General features: G+C 38.7%; 1 protein-coding gene across 1 annotated transcript; it reads right to left on the bottom strand.

Annotated features, from left to right (window-relative positions):
• Positions 1–3,726: 3,726 nt before the first annotated feature.
• LOC127430820 (LIM/homeobox protein Lhx1-like) lies at positions 3,727–13,480 on the bottom strand. Its single transcript, XM_051680923.1, has 5 exons — positions 13,201–13,480; positions 11,807–12,030; positions 10,245–10,519; positions 9,708–9,876; positions 3,727–5,039 (listed from the first exon to the last, which is right to left on the bottom strand). Exons 1-5 carry the CDS (start codon positions 13,368–13,370, stop codon positions 4,669–4,671), a joined length of 1,209 nt encoding a protein of 402 aa, XP_051536883.1. The 5' UTR covers positions 13,371–13,480; the 3' UTR covers positions 3,727–4,668.
• Positions 13,481–24,498: the final 11,018 nt, after the last annotated feature.

Below are 24,498 nucleotides of genomic sequence, written 5' to 3' on the forward strand. Positions count from 1 at the left end.
TTCTGCCCACACAATTGGTTTGCGTCGATAGATTTGAAAGATGTGTACTTTCATGTCCAAATTGTACAACATCACAGGATGTTTTTGAGATTTGCGTTCGAGGGAACGGCGTATCAATTCAAAGTCCTGCCCTTCGGGCTGTCTCTGGTTCCTCGCACGTTCACAAAGTGCATCGATGCGGTTCTCGCCCCTCTGAAACTGAGCGGCATGCTCATTTTGAATTACCTCAATGATTGGCTGTTACTGGCCCAATCAGAGGATCTGTTATGCCAGCACAGAGACTTACTGCTTCAGCATCTAAACAGCTTGGGCCTCAATGTCAACTAGGCAAACAGCAAGCTCTCCCCCAGCCTTGGACAACTCCTGCTTTTAACCAGCGAGGCAGATTGTCAAGCAGAAGGTGGTGACTACGGATGCTTCTAACACAAGTTGGGGGACAGTGTGCGATGGACGCCTGGCCTCAGGCACCTGGACAGGTGCGAGGAGGGCGTGGCACATCAACCGCCTAGAGCTATCGGCTGTATTCCTAGCCTTGAAGGCTTTTCAGTCAGAAATAGCGAACTATCCTGTTATGATTTGCTCAGACAACATGACAGTGGTGGCGTATATAAACCGCCAAAGCGGAATTCATTCACCGCCATTGATGAGATTGATGCGTCACCTCCTCCTGTGGAGCGAGCATCATCTCCTTTCCCTGAGAGTGACATATGTCGCAGGCCATCTGATTTATGGTGCGGACCTATTATCACGCCAAGGGGTGATACCGGGCGAATGGAGACTTCATCCTCAAACTGTCCTGAGGATTTGGGAAATATTCTGCAAAGCAGAAATCGATCTATTTGCCCACTGTCCCCTCTGGTATTCGAAGTCCCAAGCACCGCTAGGAGCAGATGCAATGGTCCATAAATGGCCGGCAAAATGCAAATATTCCCCCGGTGTGCCTAATTCACTCTGTCATATGCAAAGTCCGAAAGGACAAGGAAACGATTCTACTGGTTGCGCAAAAATGGCCCAATCATCCATGGTTTCTGGAAATGATAGAGATGTTCTACAGCTCGCTATGAGAAATACCGCAGGCGCCAAGGCACAATCTGGCATCCCCAGCCCATGCTGTGGAACCTGCATGTGTGGCCTCTGAACGGAGCGTGCTAAACACGCCAGAACTGACGCATTCAGTCATGAACACCATTTTACAGGCCAGAGCACCATTCACGAGACGCCTCTACACGCTAAAATGGAATGTGTTCACTGATTGGTGTCTTTCACATAGCAAAGACCCAGTAAACTGCCCCATACATGAACTTCTCATATTTCTTCAAGAGCGATTAGATGCAGGACTCACTAAGTCAATGCTCAAAGTTTATATGGTGACTATATCTGTGCCACTATAGGCGAGCATCATTTAATAAATAAAGCTCCTTAGAGGGGCAAGACGATTAAATCCACCACGGCCAGCTACAGTTCTGACTTGGGACCTCACTTTGGTCCTAAAAGTGCTCGCAGGGCCCCCCATCGATCCTTTGGACTCTGTTGATTTGCGCATGCTTTCCATTAAGACCGCATTACTGCTGGCTCTGGCCTTAGTAAAACGGGTCGGTGACTTTCATGCACTATCAATTGACAATTCATGTCTGGAGTTTGGCCCCAGTCTTTCAAAAGCCACTGTCAAACCCAGAAAAGACTATGTGCCTAAGGTTCACCCATGCCCTTCAACACGCATACGTTGAGCGCACCCGCCAGTTCGGACTGTCTGATCAGCTCTTTGTGTGCTATGGAGGACGCACGAAAGGAATGTCCCTCTGCAAGCAAAGACTTTCTCACTGGATCGTTGATGCAATTGCCCTGGCTTACGAGTCGCAGGGTAAGATCTGCGCAACTGGTGTTAAAGCACACTCAATTAGAGGCATGGCCTCTTCATGGGCATGGATGAACAGTGAGTCTTTACAAGACATTTGTTTTGCAGCAGGATGGTCTTCGCAAAACACATTTGCAAGGTTTTACAACCTAGACGTAACGTCTCTTTCTTCACAAGTCCTTTCTGTTTAGAGCGCTTGCTATTTCATTTGCCAAACATATACTTATGCCCCTCCCCTTAAGTACGGGCTCCCCATCATTTTACACAACCGCTGCATCAGGCCATTGTAATTTACCATAAAGTCACAAGCACTTTCATTATAAATAAACTCCCTTCCCGACTGGGTTCGTGAGGGGGTTAATTCATACTATATGACTATGGTTCATATATTCATTCTGAGTGCTCCCCTCCTGGCCCAACATATGGGTCACTCACTTGCAGCCAGGGCTGGATTGGTAATCTGGCATACTGGGCATTTTCCTGGTGGGCCGACACACTTTGGGGCCGATCCGGGGCGGACTGGCCATCGGGAGAACCGGGAATACGCTGAAATGAGCCGCCACGTTATGCAGAACGGGCCACCAAATGGCGCCGCGATATACCAAAGGGGGCAGTGATATGCAGCTGTCCACCCCTGCTTGCGGCATACTCATGTCAGTCACTGTCCTGTGGGACTGCAGCATCATGTTTCCTCCCTGGAAGGTTATGTTGTGTAGTGCGCCTTGATGGGATTCTGTTCCCCATATGCGTTATTACGTCAAGTGTCAAGTGTACTGAGTCATAAGAGAACGTCTTGGTTACGTATGTAACCTTGGTTCCCTAGGACGAAGGGAATGAGACATTGCGAACACTGGCCGCACTACAAGACTCAGAGTTCTTCTGAGGTGCGAGCAATGCGCTCCTTATCCCTCCGTCAGAAAATTCTGAGGAATGGTGTTTGTGCACCCGCTTTTATAGCCAACAGCTTGGCGCCTAAAAGGGCAGGGCTCAAACACCATAGCCAATATTAGAATATTGGCGTTATTGTAGAGAGGTTTCAACTAGGTCCTGTGGAAGAACAATTCCCCATATGTGTTAGCATGCAATGTCTTGTTCCCTTTGTCTCAGGGAACCGAGGTTACGTACGTAACCGAGACGTTTTTTGTTCCTGTTTAGTGTTTTGGGAGAAAATAAATCAAAAAGTCTTTTAAAAAGCCCTGTTGTACCCTACATGAAATAAGTGTCTGCACTGAAGTTGCTGTAGGCTAATGTTAAATTGTATTAAATTAACATTTTATATTGCATTTATTTATGTAATTTACAACACATATATTTAATTTCTAAAGCCTACATTTCTAATTTATTTTTTATTAAATTACCTGTCTGGTTGTTTTATAGCTGTATGGCTATGAAAAACAAACATTGAGCAGTACTAGACAAAGTTGTTGAAAGAACAACTTGTTAAAGTTAGTGAGAGAGAGTGATGTTGTGAAGTTAATTACTTACTGTCAGCACACTATTAGTGCATTTTTTTATTTGAAATAAAAAAATGATTTTGTACGATTTTAGTATTGTTCGTTAACAAATTATATAAATATAAATATAAAAAGTCAACTTGTGGGTCTGCAAAGTTGTTATTTTATATATTGCCATATTGACGTCAAAAACGTTGTCATTGCTAGGCAGAATATGTGCATTAGATACCGTCGCCTATATCTTCGCTATTCCGTTATAATTCACCATAACATCTGACCAGTGATTATAAGAATATATTAAGAAAGCATTCTCTTTATAACTACATGTACAATCCATAAAAATTTACATTTTACATGTTATTTTTAAAACTTCACAAAGGCCCCGATAGGATAAAAGGGTGATTTTATTTTGTTTATTTGTTAAATGAAACATTAAAAAATTAAACATTGAACAATTGCACATTTTAGGATATTTAATTAACCCAGATATTATCAGATTAATAATCAAAATATATGACCTGCCTCTTCAAATTAGTAAATTTCACCCAGTACTGCAGTGCTGTTAAAAAAAGGACAATTTTTTCTGTTTGTGCTTCATTTGTCAACATGTATTTATGGTTTTGTTTAGTGTATTCTTTGTGCAAACACAATATCATACAAACTAGAACAGTGAATCACAACTCAAATATAAATTGAATTAATACAAAAGTTTGGTTACTTGCTTGAAAAAAAAAGTTTATCCTTCAGTATCAAGAGTTTTTTTTTTAAAGTCACTGCTGATATTTAACCCCCTAAAGAAAATATATACGTAAACAACAGCTCTCTGTCCACTGACCATATGAAATTATTTTAAGAAGGTAGACTTTGTCTTATAATTCAAGTCATACAAATAAAGGGTTTGTCCCAACATGTTTGTGTCCCTTTTAAAGGCAAACGCTCAGAATTGGTGGAACACACAACAGAAATGTAACAACATGTTTAAGCAGAGAAAGATTTTGGTGCGAGGTGATTTCAAGTGTCATTATGGCAACGCTTTGAAAGGCAAAGAGGTTTGAGGAGTCAGGTTATGAAACACATAAACAGACACACCAGGTGTAAATATAAACATTCTGTTTTTCTTATACTGTTGTTGTCATTAGCACTGCTATAAGGTCTATAGACATTTGACAATCCACTTTCAAATACACAAATTCTGCTTAGAATAGAGAAATACATTAAATAAATAAATAGGTAAACAAATCAACAAATAAATAGATAAATTACATTGATAAATTAACTAAATAGAAATATTGTTGCTATAAAAATCACACATATATTTCCACATGTTTGTATCCTGAATTAGTCTGGCTTCTGCCGTAGCTACCAAACCGTCCCTTCATTCATTTCTGTGGAAGGGAGAGACAGTTGATTGCTGTATCCATTGCCACTGAGAGAGGTCAGGGATGTGAAAGGTGGAGTGGAGTCACACATGTCATTAGAGATACTGTGGATGGAGGTGGGTGCACTGGGCTCTGGGCTGGGAGAGTCCCCTCGGTGGTGCAATATCATCTCGCTGAAGCATTGTGCCTCATTGGAGGGGTGGTGTGCTGCATGATGCCCTAAAGGGGTTCCTGCTGGGCCAGAGGAGAGTATGAATCCCAGGTCACCAGGAGTCTGGGCATGGGAGGATGGTGGACCCTGAGAGAAATAGTTGTAGTCAGATCCCGGGCCATAGTAGTCACCTTGATAGTCTGTAAGAAAGTTGAGAGTGAGGTGAGCACACTGTTTAAAGACCCTATGAAATCAAAGTGAGAGTTGTATGGGTTTTATTCAACCCCTGCGTTACAAACGGCATAAACGATGCCTTCGCAGGGCACTTTGAAGGGAGAACAATCACGATAGCCATGCTGTAAGGTCGTTCCAAACAGAATTCCCAATAAAAATGACTTAAAGTTTATTTTCCAAAGTTCTCACTATGGATTGTAAAGTCTTCAAAGGGAATATGGTTTAGGGATGATCACTTCTGAATGAAACTTACCCCATGTCTGTTAGCTTTAAGGTCATTACTATATATGCTAGTGTACGCCTTAATGTTGACAAAATTTGATATTTAAAATTCAGCTGATAAGATTCTATTGATTTAATTGTGAAAAATCATTATACACTGTAAAAATAAAAAGAAAGTGGATAAATACAGTTGTTTCTCTAAAGAGCTGATCTGACACTTAAAATGAAAATGTAAAAAAAAAAAAAAAAAAAAAAAAAAAAAAAAAAGAGAAACAGCTAGTAAATTTAACAGACCATATCTTCAAGTAAAGGCTATTCACAATTCTTGGTGGCTTTAATTAGAAGAGTAAAGGTTTAATCACTTATTAAGTAAAGCTTACATTGCAATACTCTGTTTTAAGTAAATTGTACTCTTTTTTTTTTTTTTTTTTGTGGATATTTTACTCAAGCAATGTCGCACTGAATTAAGCCACGCTTTAAAAACCGTACTAGCATATAAACGCGTTTTTAACATACTTAGTCATGTACCACATAACACACGGAAGCCTTAAACAGTGAAGCTTAATGCATGCTATTTTGTCTATTAAACAACATATCCTTGCTTTAATGGCAATAGAAACAATATGCAGAGCTGTGCACACACACCTGAACACTTGGTGCACAAAACATGATTACGGTAACAATCAACAGATAATTTTTTTTGATCATGAACGGGTAATTTAACAAAAAACGTAACAAAAAAAAAACAACAACAAAAATGGTGTAAATCAACTTGCAATTAGTGCAACCATGCAAGCTCATTAATTATTCTTGACAGGTGCATGCTGGAAACACCAGCTTTGAAAAGTTAAATGTACTCAAATTGTACACAAAGGTTTTCTTCTTTAGGATTGAAACATGATGATGCATTATAAAGATAACAATTATAAATTAAGTTTTACAATTTACTTAATATTTTCAAGTTCACACTAAAACTAACTTATTCAATGTAGATAGTACTCAATATTTTCTGCTATATTAACTTCACCACAAAATCATTTTTTTTCAGTGGTATAGTTAATTGAATATAAAAGCCTTTTTGACTTCAAATGAAACCAGTTTATTTAGATTATCACATTAATACAAATTAAAAAAACAATTTGACAATATACAGGTACAACTGGGCTAAAAGCACACCTTAAGAAAAAGGTGCTTTTTTTCTTTATGAATATAAAAAAATAAAAATAAAAACATTTTTACTGAATATTGATGGAGCAACATAATTTGTGTGAGACAAAAAATAACGGAAGGTTGTTTTGAATAAAACTGAATGAATCAAATGAATCTCCATTGTGATTAGATCAATCAATGTTCACCCCAATTAAGAAAAACAATGTGTTTTATGGAAGCCTGCAACAAGGGGTGGGGCTTTTTACCCCAAATTTTATCCTTTCACTTATTGCACAGTTATTAAAAGACTTTTGATTTAATCACCTCGAACAAAAGCAAAAATTACAATTAAATGTTCTCAAAATAAATGGAATAATTTCAGAGATTTGCATTAGCTACCTAAATTTGCATTTTAAAAGCTATTAAATGCTAGAAAATAAATCACCTTTAGTCACTGCATGCGATGACCTCATGGATCAGGAAGTGTTTTGTAGAAAATAAAATCAAAAGTGCCTTTTACCCCACAGGGGGGCCTTTAGCCCTATGTTGTACCCTACATGAAGTAGGCCTGTCATGATTCACTGCCGTTTTCCCCAGACTACATTCCCCATAATTCGCTGCCCTCATCACTGCCAGCTGTTCCCAATTGTTCTCACCTGTTTTTCATTACCTCATTAATCCCTGAGTATATAATGCCCTGATGTCTGTTCAATCTTTGTCAGTTGTTGTGTTTTCTCCAGTTCATGTTCTGATTGCTAGCTTGTTTGTAACATTTGTTTTGTTCCCCAGTCTTGCCCTGTTCCAGTGTTTACCCTGTTTTTGTATTAGATTTAATTTTATTACATTTAGCTGCATCTAGATCCCGCTCTCGTGACTTCCTTCATTCGTGACAGCACAGCTGACCATACAAAATGGATCTATCAGCTTACTTCATTCAATTGAGCCAGGCGGATTTACCCATCAAGGAATACTCCCAACTTTTCTGCACCGTTGCCAGCTACACAGGATTTGCTGATTCCCACCTGAAATCCATTTATCGGATCAGACTCGCAGCTCACCAGTGGAGGGAATTGCCAGAGACAGGAGACTACACTTGGGAGGAATATGTGAAGTTAACTTTAGAAATTCTCGCTTCAGAGGATCCTCCTCTCCCTACCCTGATCCCGGCTTCCAAGCCTTCCATGCCCCGAGTCTGTTCCACGGCATGTCACGGCCATGCCCCGAGTCTGCTCCACGGCATGTCACGGCCATGCCCCGAGTCTGCTCCACAGCATGTCATAGCCAGTTCTCCCACGACTCCTTGCCCCACGCCTGCCCCGGCCACCGAGCCCATGCCTGCCACGGCCACCAAGCTTGAAGCCTCGTCCGTCCCAGAGCCAGCGTTGCCAGCCTCGTCCGTCCCGAGTCAGTGTACACGGCCGCCCAGAAGCGGAGGAGGAGAAGGGCTTCTGCTATCGAGTCTCTGCCCGTGTTCACGACCATGGAGGTCGTTCCCAAGTCTCTGCCCATGCTAATGACCACGGAGGTCATTTTACAGTCATCCACGACTCTTAGCCTTGAGCCCCCCATGGCTCTGCCTTCCACGGCTCCAGTCCCAAGTCCGCGGCCACCTCCCAGGCCTCCTGGCCGTCCGCCTGATCTGCTCTGATCTCCTTGGCCTCCGGCTCCATCTTGGCCCTGCCTCCCTTACCAGCCTTCCTTGGGTGTCAGGAGCCGCCCATTGGGGAGTTTCTGTCATGATTCACTGTTGTTTTGCCTTGTGTTTAGCCTCTGTCTTCCCTGGACTACATTCCCCATAATTCACTGCCAGCTGTTCCCAATTGTTCTCACCTGTTTTTCATTACCTCATTAATCCCTGTGTATATAATGCCCTGATGTCTGTTCAGTCTTTGTCAGTTGTTGTGTTTTCTCCAGTTCATGTTCCGATTGCTAGCTTGTTTGTTTTGTTCCCCAGTCTTGCCCTGTTTTTGTATTAGATTTAATTTTATTACATTTAGCTGCATCTAGATCCCGCTCTCGTGACTTCCTTAATTCGTGACGAGGCTTACCTGCATTTCTTTTTGACAAAACATTTTTAATGTGTATGTTGAAACTATATACTGCTAAGCACAAACAGATCAGGGCCTTGTTTCCCAAAAGCATCGTAACTTTAGTACTTGAAAATGCTCATATATTAACGAGTGCTCTGGAATAATCGTACAGCACTAAGAACATCGTAAGGACACAGACTTATGCAGACACTTGCAGGACAAATGCGAAGTTACACCTGATACAATTTAAACCCCTATAGCAACACTTTATGCTCATTTAATATCAGCATACATAGGTTTCATTTTATTTATTTTTAACTGAAAAGGCTAGTAATAATGAATGCATAAAATGGTTATTCAATATTGGATGAACAGACATTAAGTAAACAAATTTGTGGACTAGTTGGTAACAACAAAGTGGTGGCATGGTTGTTGCAGAGAACTGTAAAAATTACAATAAGAGAGAGAAGGAAGAAAGTCAATAACTTGATGCCATGCATGAAAATTGTCAGTACAGTATATTGGCTCCTCGTCTCTTCTTCCTTTGTTACACTAAGGGGCGCTGTCGCCCGCACCACGTGTTGTGTAGTACCGCACATGTTGTGTATCATAGCCGTTACCCTTATCACTTTTGGGGGTAAAGAGCAGATCTCCCTTTGATTGGTGAATGTCCCTAAAGCACAGTTTCCACGCGTCTCCTTATTTTGCGCTGCGCGATAACATGGTGAACCTCCTTATATTCAATTAATGCTTGTCATTAGCAGGACCGTACACAGGGCCTCCGCTGTCTTCACTGATCCTGGAAGCTTTAATCTCGACCCACAGAGCAATTTTTTAAAACGAAATATTAAAATGCCCACCTGATGAACAAAGCAGTGATTGTGTAAAAGAAATATATCGCTCTGCACAAAACGATTGCAAAATAAAAATGCAGTTATGTGGTGAATTAAGTAGCACTTAAAGCGCATCCTTGCACCTTCATGGTAAGTGCAGTTTTGGGAAACACAGGTAAAAAATACAATTTTGTAAAATCGCTCGTAGAAAACGCTCTTAACCGCTAAGATCAATCGTTATGAAACGAGGGATGCTTTATGTTTTCAGTCAATTTTAAGATTTGAATTTTAAAATTAAAAATTTACGAATTTTAGTTGGCTAATAATTTTTCAGCAGGAAATATATATATATATATTTTGTTTTAATTTTTTTTATTTTAATTAATGATTATTAACTAACCTCCATGATACGAGAAATGTCCGTTGGCCATGAGCTCTCCTGGTTCCAGTCGGTCGGCGTGCAGCGCTCTCATTCTCCTCGGGCTGCGGAAGAACATGTGTCGTCTGGAGCCCAGCGCGCTCAGCTGCTTCATGCGCCTCTCTTTAGAGCGCCGATTCTGAAACCACACCTGCACACCAGAACACAATACACACACTCAGAGATGGGATGGGACCTTCATTTAGAAAATAAGAAACACCAAAGCCGTTTAACTGACAGCCACAATGGCGAATTTTGTTTGTACATTGTAGGCGGGAAAAAAAAAAAAGAAAAACGAAATCTGAGATGTTTTGCGGTTAGCTATTTATTCAGAACAAGCACATGCCTGGATATCGTTAATCCATGAGAAGTAAAATTCAAAGAAACGAAGAAAGAGAATTTGGTGTTAACTGTGTACATCTGTTTGTATTTTCTGCACTAAAATCACTTGTTATAACTCCTGCCTCAGAAATGCTCCACGTTCATGTTATAATAAATTCGCATTCTTTGCAGACTTGCCTGTATGACTCGCATGTTAAGGCCTGTCTCCTGTGCCAGCTGCTCTCGTATGTGTCTGGTGGGTTTAGGGGTGGCGGCGAATGCAGCTTTCAGCGTCTCCAGTTGTTTGGCTTTGATAGTCGTGCGCGGCCCGCGACGTTTCCCGCCCAGATTCTGCTCGTCGTTTTCGTTGTTGCAGGTCTCTTTGTCGGACAGCTGTCCGCTTTCAGAGTCTTTACAATCATCTTGTGGATCCTGAGATTCTGGAGATAGGCTCGGATCACTGCACGTAGTAACTGTAACGATCATACACATATATAATGCGAATTAGCCCCTTCTTTCAAATGCGATATCGACTCTTAGAATTACTACACTAAACTATAGCCAACCTATATAATATATGTAGGCCTTGAGAAATATTGGCCTTGAATTACAGGCCCTAACTTGAATTTGAAACGGTGCGACTCTCAGACAAAAAGGTATTACAGGGCTAAAGAGGCTAAACGGGGCACTCCCAAAACACTAAACAGCAACAAAAACCATCAGTACTTTCCTAAACACCTGTTTGTCACTATGAAATGCAAATTATGCCTGATCCATGAGATCATTGCATGCAATGTCCAAAGTTTGATTTTAAGGTAATTTGATCTAATATTTAATAATTTTGAAAATGTTGCAAATTTATGTAGCCAATGAGAATCCCTGAATTTCTCTCTCTTTTTTTATTTTTTATTTTTTTTATTTTTTTTTAATAACTGTCCAATAAGAGAAAGAATAGTGTTTAGAGGGAAAATATTTGTTATGAAAATGTTTCAAAGTGGGCTCACATTTGCAATGGAGATTCATTTGTTTATAGAATACTAGAGATGTTATGAAATGCCAAATGTGATCGAAATGAACAGAAAATGGTTAATCCTTTTATGAGGTGGTTATTTTGAAGAAGCAGTATCTCAATTTGTTACTCAAAAAAGCAACCTGCTGCCCTAGCCCTATAACTACAGTGTTGTCCCTATATTTACACGATATACCTTTAAACCCTTGAGGGCCTTTTAACACAAATGTGGGGGCCTTTTACCTCTTGCACCTTAAAAAAAAAAAAAAAAAAAAGAAGAAGAAGAAAAAATTATTTTACTTAAAAGGCTATTATTTCTTCTCAAACTAATTGTGTTGCACCATCAATATTATATATAAACACATTTATTTTTTTTCAATCCTGATACACTTTGTGACCAGAAAAAACAAAAATAAATTTTCCTTAAGGTGTGCCTTTAGCCCCTTTGTACCCTACCGTCAAAGGTACAAAGACGTCACCCTTGTGGTACCCTTAAGGAGATAAAAAAAAAAAAAAAAAAAAGAAGGGGAGTCCAAGTTTTTTCTCCCACATATATAAATGTACCTTTAAAGGTTCACAATACGTCCTTATGGTACAATTATACCAAAACGAGTTCTACATTGTAACTAGAGGTACAAAAAAGGTCCCCTTCAGGGTGCCACCCCAGTTACGGCCCTTGTACCTTTACCTGTTTTCTAAGAGAGTGCTTTTCATAAAATCCATCTCAATTTCAAGGCCCAAAGTTACTCACTTGACAGGAGGTTTGTGTCTTTTCCCATGCTGTTGCTCATGTAATCCTCCTTGCAGACAAATTTATATTCATCTAGTATGTACAATTCCTCGCCCGTGGAAAGCTGTTTGTTGCACATGATACAGGTGAAACAGTTCAGGTGAAAGATTTTGCTTCGCGCTTTCCGAACGAGATCATTGGGTGAGATCCCCTGCGCGCAACCTCCACATTTAGTGCCATAACGTCTGTTGTGAAGAGACAAATAAATAAATCAATAAAAAGAAAAAAAGAAAAGAAAAGAGAAAAAGAGAGAAAATCAAATACTAAATAATTAAAAGAATAAACTTGTCAAAAAATAATTGTAAATATTATATATATATATGTATAACTTTTGAAAATAGCCCGTGCGAAACATTGTTTATTTCATGTATCATGTATTTTCATAAAAGTATATTCTTAAAGTATAGTTCAAAAGGGATTTTATTTTTATCTTGTAATTCTTATTGTATTAAATATTTGCATTGCTGCCTCATCTTTTTATATGTATATTTTCTATAGTTGGCTAAGCTTATGTAGCCTATAAGTCTAGGCCTATGTCAAGGTAAATGCGTTTTTCATGTATAAAGTATACAGAGTCGCTCATTTAAATATTCAGTAGGCCTACATTTATTAGGTATTGCTTTGATAGAATTTATTAACAGAATATCCTCTTCCCAACTGCGCAAGAGATAATAACACATTATTTTGTCTCTGTGCGTGCATGTTAACTAAAACAGTGAACAAAGGAGTGCTGACTGCACGTCTATGGCTTTCCTCTCCAACTCATTCTTAATTCAAATCCACTTATCACATCTTTACTCGCGCTTTTGCAAACAAACGCGTGTGCCGCGAGAGACTGAGGCGAGGCAGGGCGTAATTCTCATCCCTCTGACTGACACTCACCTTGTAAACAAAGAGAAATCTTCTTTCAGTCTGTCTCGGAGCAAGTTATCAAGTGTTTGGGGGGGGGGGGGGGGGGGGGGGTATATTCAGTGTGCACCTTTCTCATTTATAGTGATTTTTTTAAAATTGAAATTGAAAGATTTTAGCTATGTTAAACTCTTGAAAAAAAAAAGATTTTTTTTTCTAAACAGTAGCACATAAAATAGGGCTTCATGTGGTAACATCTGAATTAACTGTTGTTGCCGTTTTTTTTATTATATATTTTTTTTATTTAATTTATTTTTTTATTAGGCTTATTATAAGCTATAACTAAACCAACTTGACTTTATTATGTTTTACAGTGCGTTATAGGGCGTATTTATAGCCTACGGCTTATTTGAGGGGTTTTGGATATCTAGGCTATATATATATATATATATATTGTCGGTATGGAGTTGAAATATCCTGAAGTTTTCTTTCATTCAAATACTCACCTGAAAAAGTCAATTTTGCAGTAGAGTCGTCCTTCTCTTGAAAAGCATCTATCAGTTAAATTACATTTACAGTCACAACACTGCACGCATTTGGCATGCCAGGCTCTATCCAAGACGTTGAGCAAAAATCTGTCCAGAATAGGCCTTTCGCATCCAGCACAGTGGACCATATTTTGTGACTCCAGTCACTGCGTTTCTGTCCTTGATAAAAGGCAAAAATCTGCTCGATGTGTTCCAGAAGTTCGAGAAAACTACGTGGTCATCGATCCAAGTGAACCGAAAGTCACCAAAAAGGCAAACATTGAATATAATGTAGCATCCAAAGATGATCAGTGATCGTCAACTCCTCATTAGAAGATTTAACATGCGTGGATCTTATAGTAGCCTACAGCTGAAAATAACAAAAACAAACTGTCGTTTGACGTGTTGATTAAATCTCACGTGGAATACTTACAAAATGTTCAAATTAGAGAGCGCGGTATTTCCAAAGATCCCAACGCCAGAATAAACAATGAACGGTTCAAAACGCGTTACTTTGGCTGTTTCTAAAAAGTTCAAATGAACGATTTCAAAGCATATCACGTATATTCCTTGCTCTTGTGTGTCATTGCCAGTTTCACCTCGCACTGCTTCAGTCCCTGGCATGCGTTGGGAAGCCGCCGAGAGTCCATATTCCCTGCGATATGACGTCATGTTGGAACAGAACCAATCAGATAACAGTAATTTAGGTGAAATTAGGATCCCCTCCAATTTCTGCTGTACACACTGAGCATTACACAGATAAACTTGAGAAAGAATTGCACAGAGTAGAGTCAAAATGTGTAGCTAAAATTATTTTGACCACTAACAAATTTTTTTTTTTAATGCAATGTTATGTGTCTGTGCTTCTACATTAATGGTAATGTATTCATTCATTTTTAATAGAATAATGCATACTTATTTTTAACATGTTTTTAACAGAAGGATACGTTTTGAATACGTTTGTCTTAAGTCAAATAAACTCATATGTACACTGAGAGACTGGAGACGTATGGATTTGTAAATCTCGGTATTGGAAGGCCGTGCTAAATACTGAATATGGAGCTGACACACTTGTTATAGACAACCTTTCTTTTCAGAAAATACTTTGAAGGATGTGTTGTGCAAGGTGTCCACAAAACTTGTAGAATTTTTATCACAAATACATTTGAAGAATCGTATAGATTTTATTATAATTATTTCTGTATATTTTTTTTGTTTCATTTATTTAACTTTTTATATTATATTTATCTCTTTTTATTTTATTGCTTTATTTATTTCACCTTGTTCATCTATACGATAACGATGCTGATTTGGATTTAAAAAACAAACTACTACTAGTGCGACACAATTCAACTAATCACATTGTTATCAGTATTATTATTATTATTATTATTATTATTATTATTATTTATTTTACCTGAGGCCATTGAAGCATATCAGTTTTTCTAAATTGTAAAACACTAAACCCCATTCTCTGAACCCATTGGTCGAATCAGTCACTCTTTTTGCAAAACTCTAAACACATTCTCACTCACTAAAACACATTTTGCACTGTGATGCACTTGTGTTGCAAAACAGTTAACATGGGCAGCAACAGTTAAACACAGCCACAACACAGTTGCCATCATTTACACACAACAATTCAAAATTGCTCACACTTGTTTCTAATGATGTGATAACGTGATGCTGAGGCAGAATGAATCTCTCATTGACATTGATTTTACAGTTGCACAATATTTTTGAGTGAGTGTACTGTAATGTGTTTTTCATTTAGAGTTTTCTTTGTTCTTTGGGGTTTTGCAGTTGGACTACTGTATTTTTACAGTATGCAAGTGCTGAATATACTGTATTACTTGCAGTACTTACAGTATACAATATATTCACTGTACTACTGTAAATTGTGATGACTATACTTTTTTGACAGTAATTGCAAAATGCACTTACTATATACAATTATCATATTTTTTCTGTAACTACATGCCCTGGACGCTGTGTTCTCCATTTTCTGATGTAGTGTCTAATGAATGCTCTGTAGTGTTTATATATTGACTTGATGTGTGTATGATCTGAAAGCATTGTTTGATTTTGAGCACAGATGAAATGGTTTTGAGGCAATTGTTTGATTTTGCCAGAAGAGTCAGGGGTTTTGTAAATGTAGTTTGAAGAATTGCTTTTGTGTTTAAAATTGTGAGAAAATGGGTGAAGGTTTCAAAAAATGTGTCTTAGCAATTGTGAAAAACTGTAACAAAGGATGATTAACAAAAATATTTGCTAACCAGGTTGGGGCATCTGGAATATAAAGTAGTTGTGTATAAACTGTGTGTGTGTGTGTGTGTGTGTGTGTGTTCAAGCAGAGTGATCAAGAAATTCTGCACAATTCGGACTACACAACCTTGACTGCCATGTGGGAAAAGAGGGGCATGGTAGTTATTCTTCACTATGGGTGAGAGGGCAAGGATCACTAATGATTATAATATAAAGTCCCCGGCTGCTGGGAGATATTATCGCACAATGGGCAGCGCACAGGGAGCAATCTGCGGATCTGGGAAGCGAGAGATAGTGGATTTTCTGTGCCATAGAACAGACAGGGAACAAGCGTCATGCTTGTATGCTATAGATATCATTAGACGTGGGATTTGATCCTTAACACTGGAATGAGGAAATATGTTCTCATGACTTTATTGATTGATCAAGTCATATATGTGCATTGCTTATGAGGAATCTAATAATGATGCAAAAGTAATAGAAAAATCTTGGTGATACTACAAAATTATCATCAATTTAAGTTTGTTGACATAAAGAACATCAATACACTTCCATACATAAACATAAAGGTTCCATAAAAGGGTTTTCAGCCTAATAAGTTATATTAATACTATGGATCTTTAGAAATCCAGATGGTTTAATGAACCCAGGAGAGCTTAACTTTTCCTGTTAATAAATGATGCACTCTCTAATAGCACTATTAGGGTTCTCTGACTTGTAGCAGAGACATTTAACAGTTTTTTTTTTTTTTAATTGGATACACAATGTGACTGAAACAAATCACCAATTCATCAATTTCTCTTGCTAATGTGTCAGAAACATAACACGTTTTACAAAACGGTTAACACTTTTTTCCTGCCTCCACACAATTTGTGTCTCCACACAACTCTTCACACAACTCTCAGCAGTCCAGCACAATTGTCGTAGTGAATACACCTGCAAATCTAAAACCAAGGGAGTCAAACAAACAAAACTCAATGAGATAATGCGGCAAACACATCTCACCTGTGCAAACACAATCAACCAAAATTGAAAACTTGATTGTCTCAAATATATTGAAGTCAAACAATTGCTCACTGAAACATCAAAAACATGGAACAACAAAGAGCATGAGGAGGTAGAGAAAGGCAAAGATGCAGAAATATATCAGATGAGATACACAGTAAGAGCTACTGTGAAATATAGTGTCATCAACCAAGGTATGCGCTTAAGGGAAGCTGGACAGAGAGTGCTGCCACATCTAAATTGTTATACTGTAGCTAGAATAATTAGGACATTTCGAACTGAGAACAGGTAAGTTGTTTGTTACAGATATTTCTTGCAGTATATTATATTTGCACAATATGTCACTTTGTATGGGAAACCCAACTTTTTCAACCTCTACAGAACTGAGAGAAGACCATCAAATATTGGGGGGGGGGGAATCGCCTGTTCACCCCAAATCAAGAAGCTCAAATTGTCAATATGGTGGTGGCCAATACTGTAATGATATCACTATTTTTTGGTTACTTTTTTATAGTACATGGCCAAGTTTTTCCTTTCAAAAGGTGACACCAAGCATACTGAGAACTGAGTATGCGGTTAATACAGCAGATTGGGAAATAACATGTCTGTTTCTGAAGTGTCAGACAATGTTTGGTCTTTTTTTTTTCAATCTGAATAAAATTAATTTTAATGAGAGTGTTATCTTTTGCAGCGCAGTGTATAAACTGATGCTTTGTGTGTGCAACATAAATACTTTTCTGATTGTGATTCTGACTGGATAATTTAGTTTTGACTGCTGTGTGTAAAGTTTTTCAGCAAATAGTGAGGTTTTTTCCGTGTGTGTGTGTGTGTGTGTGTGTGTAAGATTTTGGAAATGTGGTACTTTATAATGGGCTTCGTGTATGTAGTTTGAGGAAATGGGTCAATGATTCTGTAAAATGTGTGTATCCAACAGAAAAAAACTGTAATGCTAAAAAGCTTTTAAAGGTTCCATAAAGCACAGGAGTACAAAATGTTAGGGTGCAGCATATAATCATTAAATTACCTTTATCTATAAGAGCTTAAATCTTTATTTGTGAGTTCTGCAGAAGACAAATGTGCAAACTAATAAGTGACCATATGGTTAATTAAAAACATCAATTATTATATTGGCTAAATACAAAGATGTCATAAATGCTTTGGTACAACCTATTGTCAATAAGTAAGGGACTATTCAATGTACCTGTGGACACAGAGCCTCAGAAGCACAGACTTTATTTTATTGCCTTGGTCTGAAATAAGACGTGGCTTGATTCTCACCGGAATGGTGATATCGTACCAGTGTCTGACCAGCAGTTTTATGTCCAGAATATGTGTCAAGCAGATGAAAAATATAATACACAAGAAAGGATTGTGTTCAGTCTGTGAAGTCATCTTGAGAGAGGAAGAACACAACTGATAGTAAAACTTAGTCTTGTGTGCTTGAATGGGTGTCTAGAAATGGTGCAGGAGGCATCTTCGTAACAACCAAATAAATCAAAGACCATGAGCATCTTGTTTCACCTTTTTTCGCCATTGCTTTAGCTTGAAGACAAAAAAGTAGGTACAATCAAACTTGCATAAATACTTTTCTAACCCTTCACTACTTCTCTTGTCTATGCAGTCAGATTGGAAGAGACAGTCGCAGTGAACCTGACCCACTGCATTCAGCTTCTGTTGCTGTTAGATATGAGGCAGAGCTCCCACTGTTTGTTTTGGATTCCACTTCATCTCATTAGTGCGTGTTAATTACTGCTAATTGAGTTCAACAGGATGAGATGGCAACCCAGAGGGACCATTCATTCACATAATTTGTGGAATACATAATTGATTATGATTTGCCAAATGAAATCGCTTAGCACAGTGTAAGCCATGTACTGGTGATTTTGAATGAATGTGTTATGTTTTTAAACATCTACACTGTATGGAAACGTAAGCCACACTTAAACATGCATGAATTTCATTACATTAGATAACAAAATATCAACCGAAGCGCAGGCATCTGCAAACAAATGATGCTAGAGCTTTTTTCGGATCTATAACTTCCCTTTTCATTGCCATTTTTACAATTACTTTTAACCAATTGGTCATTTTTAGTGGATGTATGAAGTCAGTTATAGTACCTCCGATTTCACACAGGTTTTAGTTTATCAAATTAATTATGGACAGGTTTGATAACTCGAAAGTTTCCAAATAGAGCACAACAGTGCTAAAAGTATTTGAATCATTTGAATGAAAATTATTTGAAGCAATACAAATTGTCTTTAAAGGTTTTTATTCAACAGGTCTCTGGAATACTCTATTCTGATGGCGGCATCTAGCGGTCGGATATTTCTGAGTAACAGCTGCACATCCGGGGATTAATTCATATCACACCGGTCATCCAGGTATTGCGAGTCATCTTTCCTATTTCTCGTTTCACACTGTGATCTCTGCAAGTAAGCTAAGGAAATAATTTTAACTCATATCAATATTTCTTGTCTATTTAGTTAGTTGGCAAGTAGTCTTGTAATAAGCTGGACAATGAGCAGTCAGATGGTCATTTTCACAAAATAAACACCAACAAAGCTCTGACGCAAAACGGAGCTGGAATTCAGCTGTTTAGTGATTTCATTCTTTTCAAGTAATTACATAATTTCAATGCAAATCAATATTTCATATCCATTTTTTTTTCTTTAATTGGCAAGTAGTCTTGTGATAAGCTGGATATTGAGCAGTCGGATGGTCATTTTCACAAAATAAACACCAACAGAACTCTGACACAAACAGAGGTGGAATTTAGCTGTTCAGCAATTTCTTTTTTCTCAAATAATAACATAATTTCAATGGAGATTAATATTTCAAACCCATTTATTTATTTAAATTGGTTGGTAGCTGTGTCATAAGCAGGATAATGTACAGTCAGCCAGTTGTTATTGCAAAATAAACCCCTTTAGGGTGATACAAGTTCCCTCCGCTTCACATTGGGGTCCTGATCACCCTGTCAGGATTATTTTGCGATAACAACCGGCTGACTGTTCATTATCCCTTTCCACCTATGGTGAAAACTAATAGGATTTTTACTTTCGGAACCAGACTGATCTATACTTAAAAATGTGTTTATGCTATATTATATATATATATATATATATATATATATATATATATATATATATATATATATATATATATATATATATATATATATATATATATATATATATATATATGCTGGGTAAGTTACTCAAAAAAAGTGATCCAGTACAGATTACTAAATAGTTCTCCAAAATTTAAATCAGTGTTGGAGAGTTGAGTGGTTGCAGACTGTAATGCTCAATGAATGTTAAGGGCTATTCTCGGTGTAAAGTGGGATGAAGAGAGATCCCCATGGCAACCTTTTGTCAAGAGAGAGTTTGAGGTTATGCCTGCTTAGGTGCAGCGGGGAGCAGGTTTACTACGTGTGCAGTATACACAGGTTGCCCTCAATGTAGAAGTTATACCTCAAAGAACTGATGTTGAATTGAAGCTGAGTGGAGGTAATTATGAGAAACCTTACATTAAGACCACTCAACTTCAATTTGACAAATTTCAGCATAGTGACTATATTTTAAAGCATGATGAAACAACAAGATATGTACAAGAACGTACATGCTTTGACAGTCACTCCTGACAGATAGCTGGTTGAAGAGTTTGTCAAGCCTATTTGGACTTTCTATATGAATAAGACTGATACACTGTGTGCTCTGTCCATGGAACCTTCAAACCTGCTTTCCTTACCTTTGGAGGCGTGGAGATGCACAGGTAGGAACATGGAAAATAGGGAGAGACTTTACTCTAATCCCTATTGACTGCCTCTCATTCAGCCTGCCAATTGATATCATGGATTTGTCAGACTCAGTGATGTCCCTGTGTAGTGAGGACGTTTCCCCTTTAAGAGTGCATTTTCCCTTAAAGAGTGTGTTTCCCTTTAAAGAGAAAGAGAACATTTGTACATTAGCGATTTATCGAATGAGGGTAGGTTTTGAGACTATCCATATACTTTGGGCGTTTTCCAAATGGCATTTTTGTGCCCTTGTAGGGCACTTCGAGAAGGGGATGCCACTCGAAGAGTGATTCCAAACAAAAGCAAGAAAGCTTATTTTTTCACAAAGCATTCAGGGAAGAAAAGGGTAGAAGGTATGTGAAGGGTATGTTCAAACTGTAATGCTATGCTCTCTTTAGAGAGCCCACATTAAAAGCTCTGTCCTTTGTAGTGAGTAGTGCATAGGGATGATCGCTTTCGATTGGAATTCGCCCAATATTATACATAGCATGAGGGGTTGAATCAGTGCTGTTGCAAGCCTCACTTCCCATTTGCCCCCTGTTTACAGGTTTCAGGCGGAGCAAGGTAATATGGTAACCATAATCGCTCCTCTCTTTCCTTTGCTCTGTTTAAGCGATGAATGTTAATGTTGTTGTTGTTGTTTTAAAAGGTTTCCTATCTCGTTGTAGGCTTTTTTGCTCTTTTTGGCAAGGTAGGTCGGGATTATTTCCCATTGTAACATTGTGACCTTGCTTGCCTTAATGCTTCAGTGCCTGGTCAACAGATAGTTCGTAGTGTGTTGGTATGTTTTTTTTCTTTTGAGAAAAAATGGTCAGTGGCAGTTATTTGTCTAATGGTGTTTATGATCATGCAGCATTTAATATTATGTTGTTTTCTTTTAGGAATTGCAATTGCACCACTGCTGTTTCTTTTTCTTTACCCTTTTCTTTAAATATAATTTTTGTGACTTTATTTTGTATGGTATGTTATTTGATTGCTTTTGAAATAATGTTTCTTTTTTGATTTCTTCATTTACTGAGGTTGATTTTGCTTTAATTGAATGGTTTATTTGTATACATTTATTGTCAGAATACGAACAGATCTTTTATTCCCTTTTTAGTGGACTCCTTTGGGATTATCGGTTGGATTGCGGGAGTTGGCTCCTTGATGATGTGGATTCTCTCCCTGTGCACTGCATGCTGCATGCATGATACACTTAATGTGTGTTACACTTGCATTTGTGTGTGTGTGTGTGTGTGTGTGTGTTTTCTTTGTTTGACAGGCACTACTACTGGTGAATTCTTCTGGGTTTTATTGTGAGTTTGTACCTGTAGCCAACCGGTTTCCCATGTGTCCTCTGACACTGCTGGGTATTAGTAGGTACATTTTGATTTAGAGTTTTGTTTTAGAGTTGGTATTTTATCTTAAAAGGGAGAAAGAACAGAATATATTATTTTATATTTGAAAATTCATCCCTTTTTAAAGTACATTTATTTTTCTGAATGTGCATTAATCAACTTTAATAAAGAAATGTGTATGTGAACCTGAGAAACGCATCTCTGCTCTCCTGCTTACACGCAAATCTTTGTAATTTGGTCAACTATTAGTGTTTAACAATATTCCCTGGGTGAGATTACCAGGTTGGTGTGGTCAGGCTATTGGGCTCAAGGGAAGCCCTTGTAGTTCCGATTGTCCACTCGCGCTACAATCTGGCGCAGTCGGCAGGGTGTGTGAAAAGCAGAGTTTTCCCAGTGTTTTTGAATAGTTACGTTTTTGATCATTTCATTGTTTGTAAGGGCAAAGAAGGGAAAAAAAAGAAACAGCAGTTGACTATTCAGGAATGGAACCTTCCAGGACAGAGTGTGAAATCCTTTCTGCAAGTGGTGACTGGTGTAAAGGACTTTTCTTCTACTGATCACAGAGATTGAGAATTAACTGCAGGAACTGTGGGACTTAGTTGTGCAATTGAGAGCAGACAATGAACGATTTATGCAAGATCTGACTGAGGTAGAAGCACCATCAGTGATCGCTTCTGGTTCTAACAATTCTGTTTTGCCTGATAGGCCTACACCTATTGTGGTCCCAGAGCGTCTTTTGTATGTGCCATGGGAGAGAAAATGTCCTGTTTTCCATGGCAACATTGGGCTAGTGGTCGAATGGATTGATGAGGTACATGCCAGTATGCGGGCCCGACATCCAGCCCCAGTAGATCAAACATATTTTATTTATGACCACTTGGAAGGGGAGGCTAAGAATGAAATACGGTATAGATTTAGGGAAGAGAAGGAAGATCCAGAAAAGCTTTCGTCCATATTACAAGAGCTATATGGTTGTTCTCAGTCTTATCAGGAGGATTTCTTTTCTAGGAAACAGTTAGAGGGAGAGTCATTTCAGGAGTATTCACATGCTTTGTTCAGTTTGATGGAAAGGGTGGTTAAGAATGCACCTAATGGACTGCCTAATTCTGCTGTGTTACTCCGAGATCAATTTGTGGAACATGTTAATGATCCTAATCTCCTTAGGGCTTTAAAGCAGGTGGTTCGAGCCAAGCCAAGTTGTACCTTACCTGACGTAAGGGCTGAAGCTATTCACTGGGAGCAGGAAGGTAGGCCTATGACTGATGTGGTAAGAAGTTATTCAGTCCCTTCTGTTTGTGCTCTAAAGACCTCTAGAGTTCCTGATGGCAGAGTGGGTTTATCCTCCCAGATGTCACAATTGAGTTAAAAGAAATTATGGTAAAGCAACAACAACAGCTTAATTAACTTTCTGAACCTTTGTCTTTTCAAGGGGATTCTAGGTGCAGTTTACTCTCTCATAATGATCCAATTATATGCAGACCTGCCAGCAACCAGGCCACATTGCTAGTAGATGTGACAATGAATGTGTTGTTTCTCAGGGTCAGCATACACAGCCTCGACCTGGCCTGGACATACCTTATGTTGGCTATGTTGAGCTTGATGTTCAGGTGCTAGGCAAGGTCATTTCTAAGTGAGGAATTTTGGTAGTATAGGGTCCTCCAGTGCTACAACTAAGGGAATCTACAACTTCGGTGCCTGGAGTGTTGGATATGAACGTTAAAAGGGAATGTTATACTGAGTTATTTGGGAAATATGACCTCAGGTAACCTGGTGCATTACAGCAAGCCCAGTTCTCTGAGTATACCAGTGGGCTAGCTAAAGCTAGGGGTAGATATTCCGTCCCTGTATTTTCTTTATCTAACACTGCATTTTTTGAGCCTCTACAGAATGTAGTTTCTGCCCCCAGGGGCAATACTCTTCCCAACTGTGGTTAAAGTTTTGAGGGGCACAGCTTATGTTCCAGTAGTGAATGTTAACATGACCGCTGCTAAACTACTAAGCATGTTACGTTAGGCACAGGTTGTAAGTTTACCTGCAGGAATTTCTGAAGTCCTTAATAAACCAGAGGGCCCAAATGTTGCTACTGTGAATTCCCATGTTGGCCTGGTAGACAGAATGCAGGACCTTGTTCAGTCAGTGGACTTGCAGGCCATGTCCAAGTTAGAACAGTTAAAGGTGAGGGATTTGTGTACAAATATTCTTCTGTGTTTTCATCTCATTAGGGGGATTTAGGGTGTACTAACCTTACAGCTCATGAAATCCCTTTAGTTGATGATGTGCCCAAGGGTACAGACGTATTCCCCCCTCTGATTATAACACAGTTAAGGCCCACATAAATCAACTGTTGGAGGCTCAGGTGATTCGGGAGAGTTGCAGTCCCTATGCCTCTCCCACAGTCCTTGTAATGAAGGATGGCAGCCTACATATGTGTGTGGACTACCGGCAGTTAAATAGCAAAACACGTCGGGATACCTTTCCTTTACCACGTATTGAAGAATCCATGGATGCTCTGTCTGGTGCTAAGTGGTTCTCTACCTTGGGTTTGGCCAGTGGATATAATCAGGTGCCAGTGGCCGAGAAGGAACGAAGTAAGACTGCCTTCTGTACACCCTTTGGCCTATTTGAATTTAACCATATGCTCTTTGGCCTCGTGATGTGCCTAGTACATTCCAGAGACTCATGGAGTGGTTATTTGGAGCACAGCATTTTCAATCTCTATTATTGTACCTTGACGATTTTATAGTGTTTTCATCCATGGTAGATCAACATCTTGTCCGCTTAGAGTCAGTCCTGTCCTGTCTGCAGAGAGAAGGGCTGAAAGTGAAGCTGGAGAAGTGTTGCTTCTTCCGGATGGAAGCTAAATACCTGGGT

This window comes from Myxocyprinus asiaticus, chromosome 3 (genome assembly GCF_019703515.2).
Source record: "Myxocyprinus asiaticus isolate MX2 ecotype Aquarium Trade chromosome 3, UBuf_Myxa_2, whole genome shotgun sequence".
Classification (NCBI taxonomy): domain Eukaryota; kingdom Metazoa; phylum Chordata; class Actinopteri; order Cypriniformes; family Catostomidae; genus Myxocyprinus; species Myxocyprinus asiaticus.

Excerpts from the sequence above, each read along its gene's own strand:
- LOC127430820 (XM_051680923.1), bottom strand. The coding sequence starts at position 13,370 with ATGGTCCACTGTGCTGGATGCGAAAGGCCTATTCTGGACAGATTTTTG. Across the intron at positions 10,520-11,806 it reads AGACACAAACCTCCTGTCAA|TTACTACGTGCAGTGATCCG; the intron begins GTGAGTAACTTT and ends TGATCGTTACAG. Across the intron at positions 9,877-10,244 it reads TTAACATGCGAGTCATACAG|GTGTGGTTTCAGAATCGGCG; the intron begins GCAAGTCTGCAA and ends TCTGGTGTGCAG.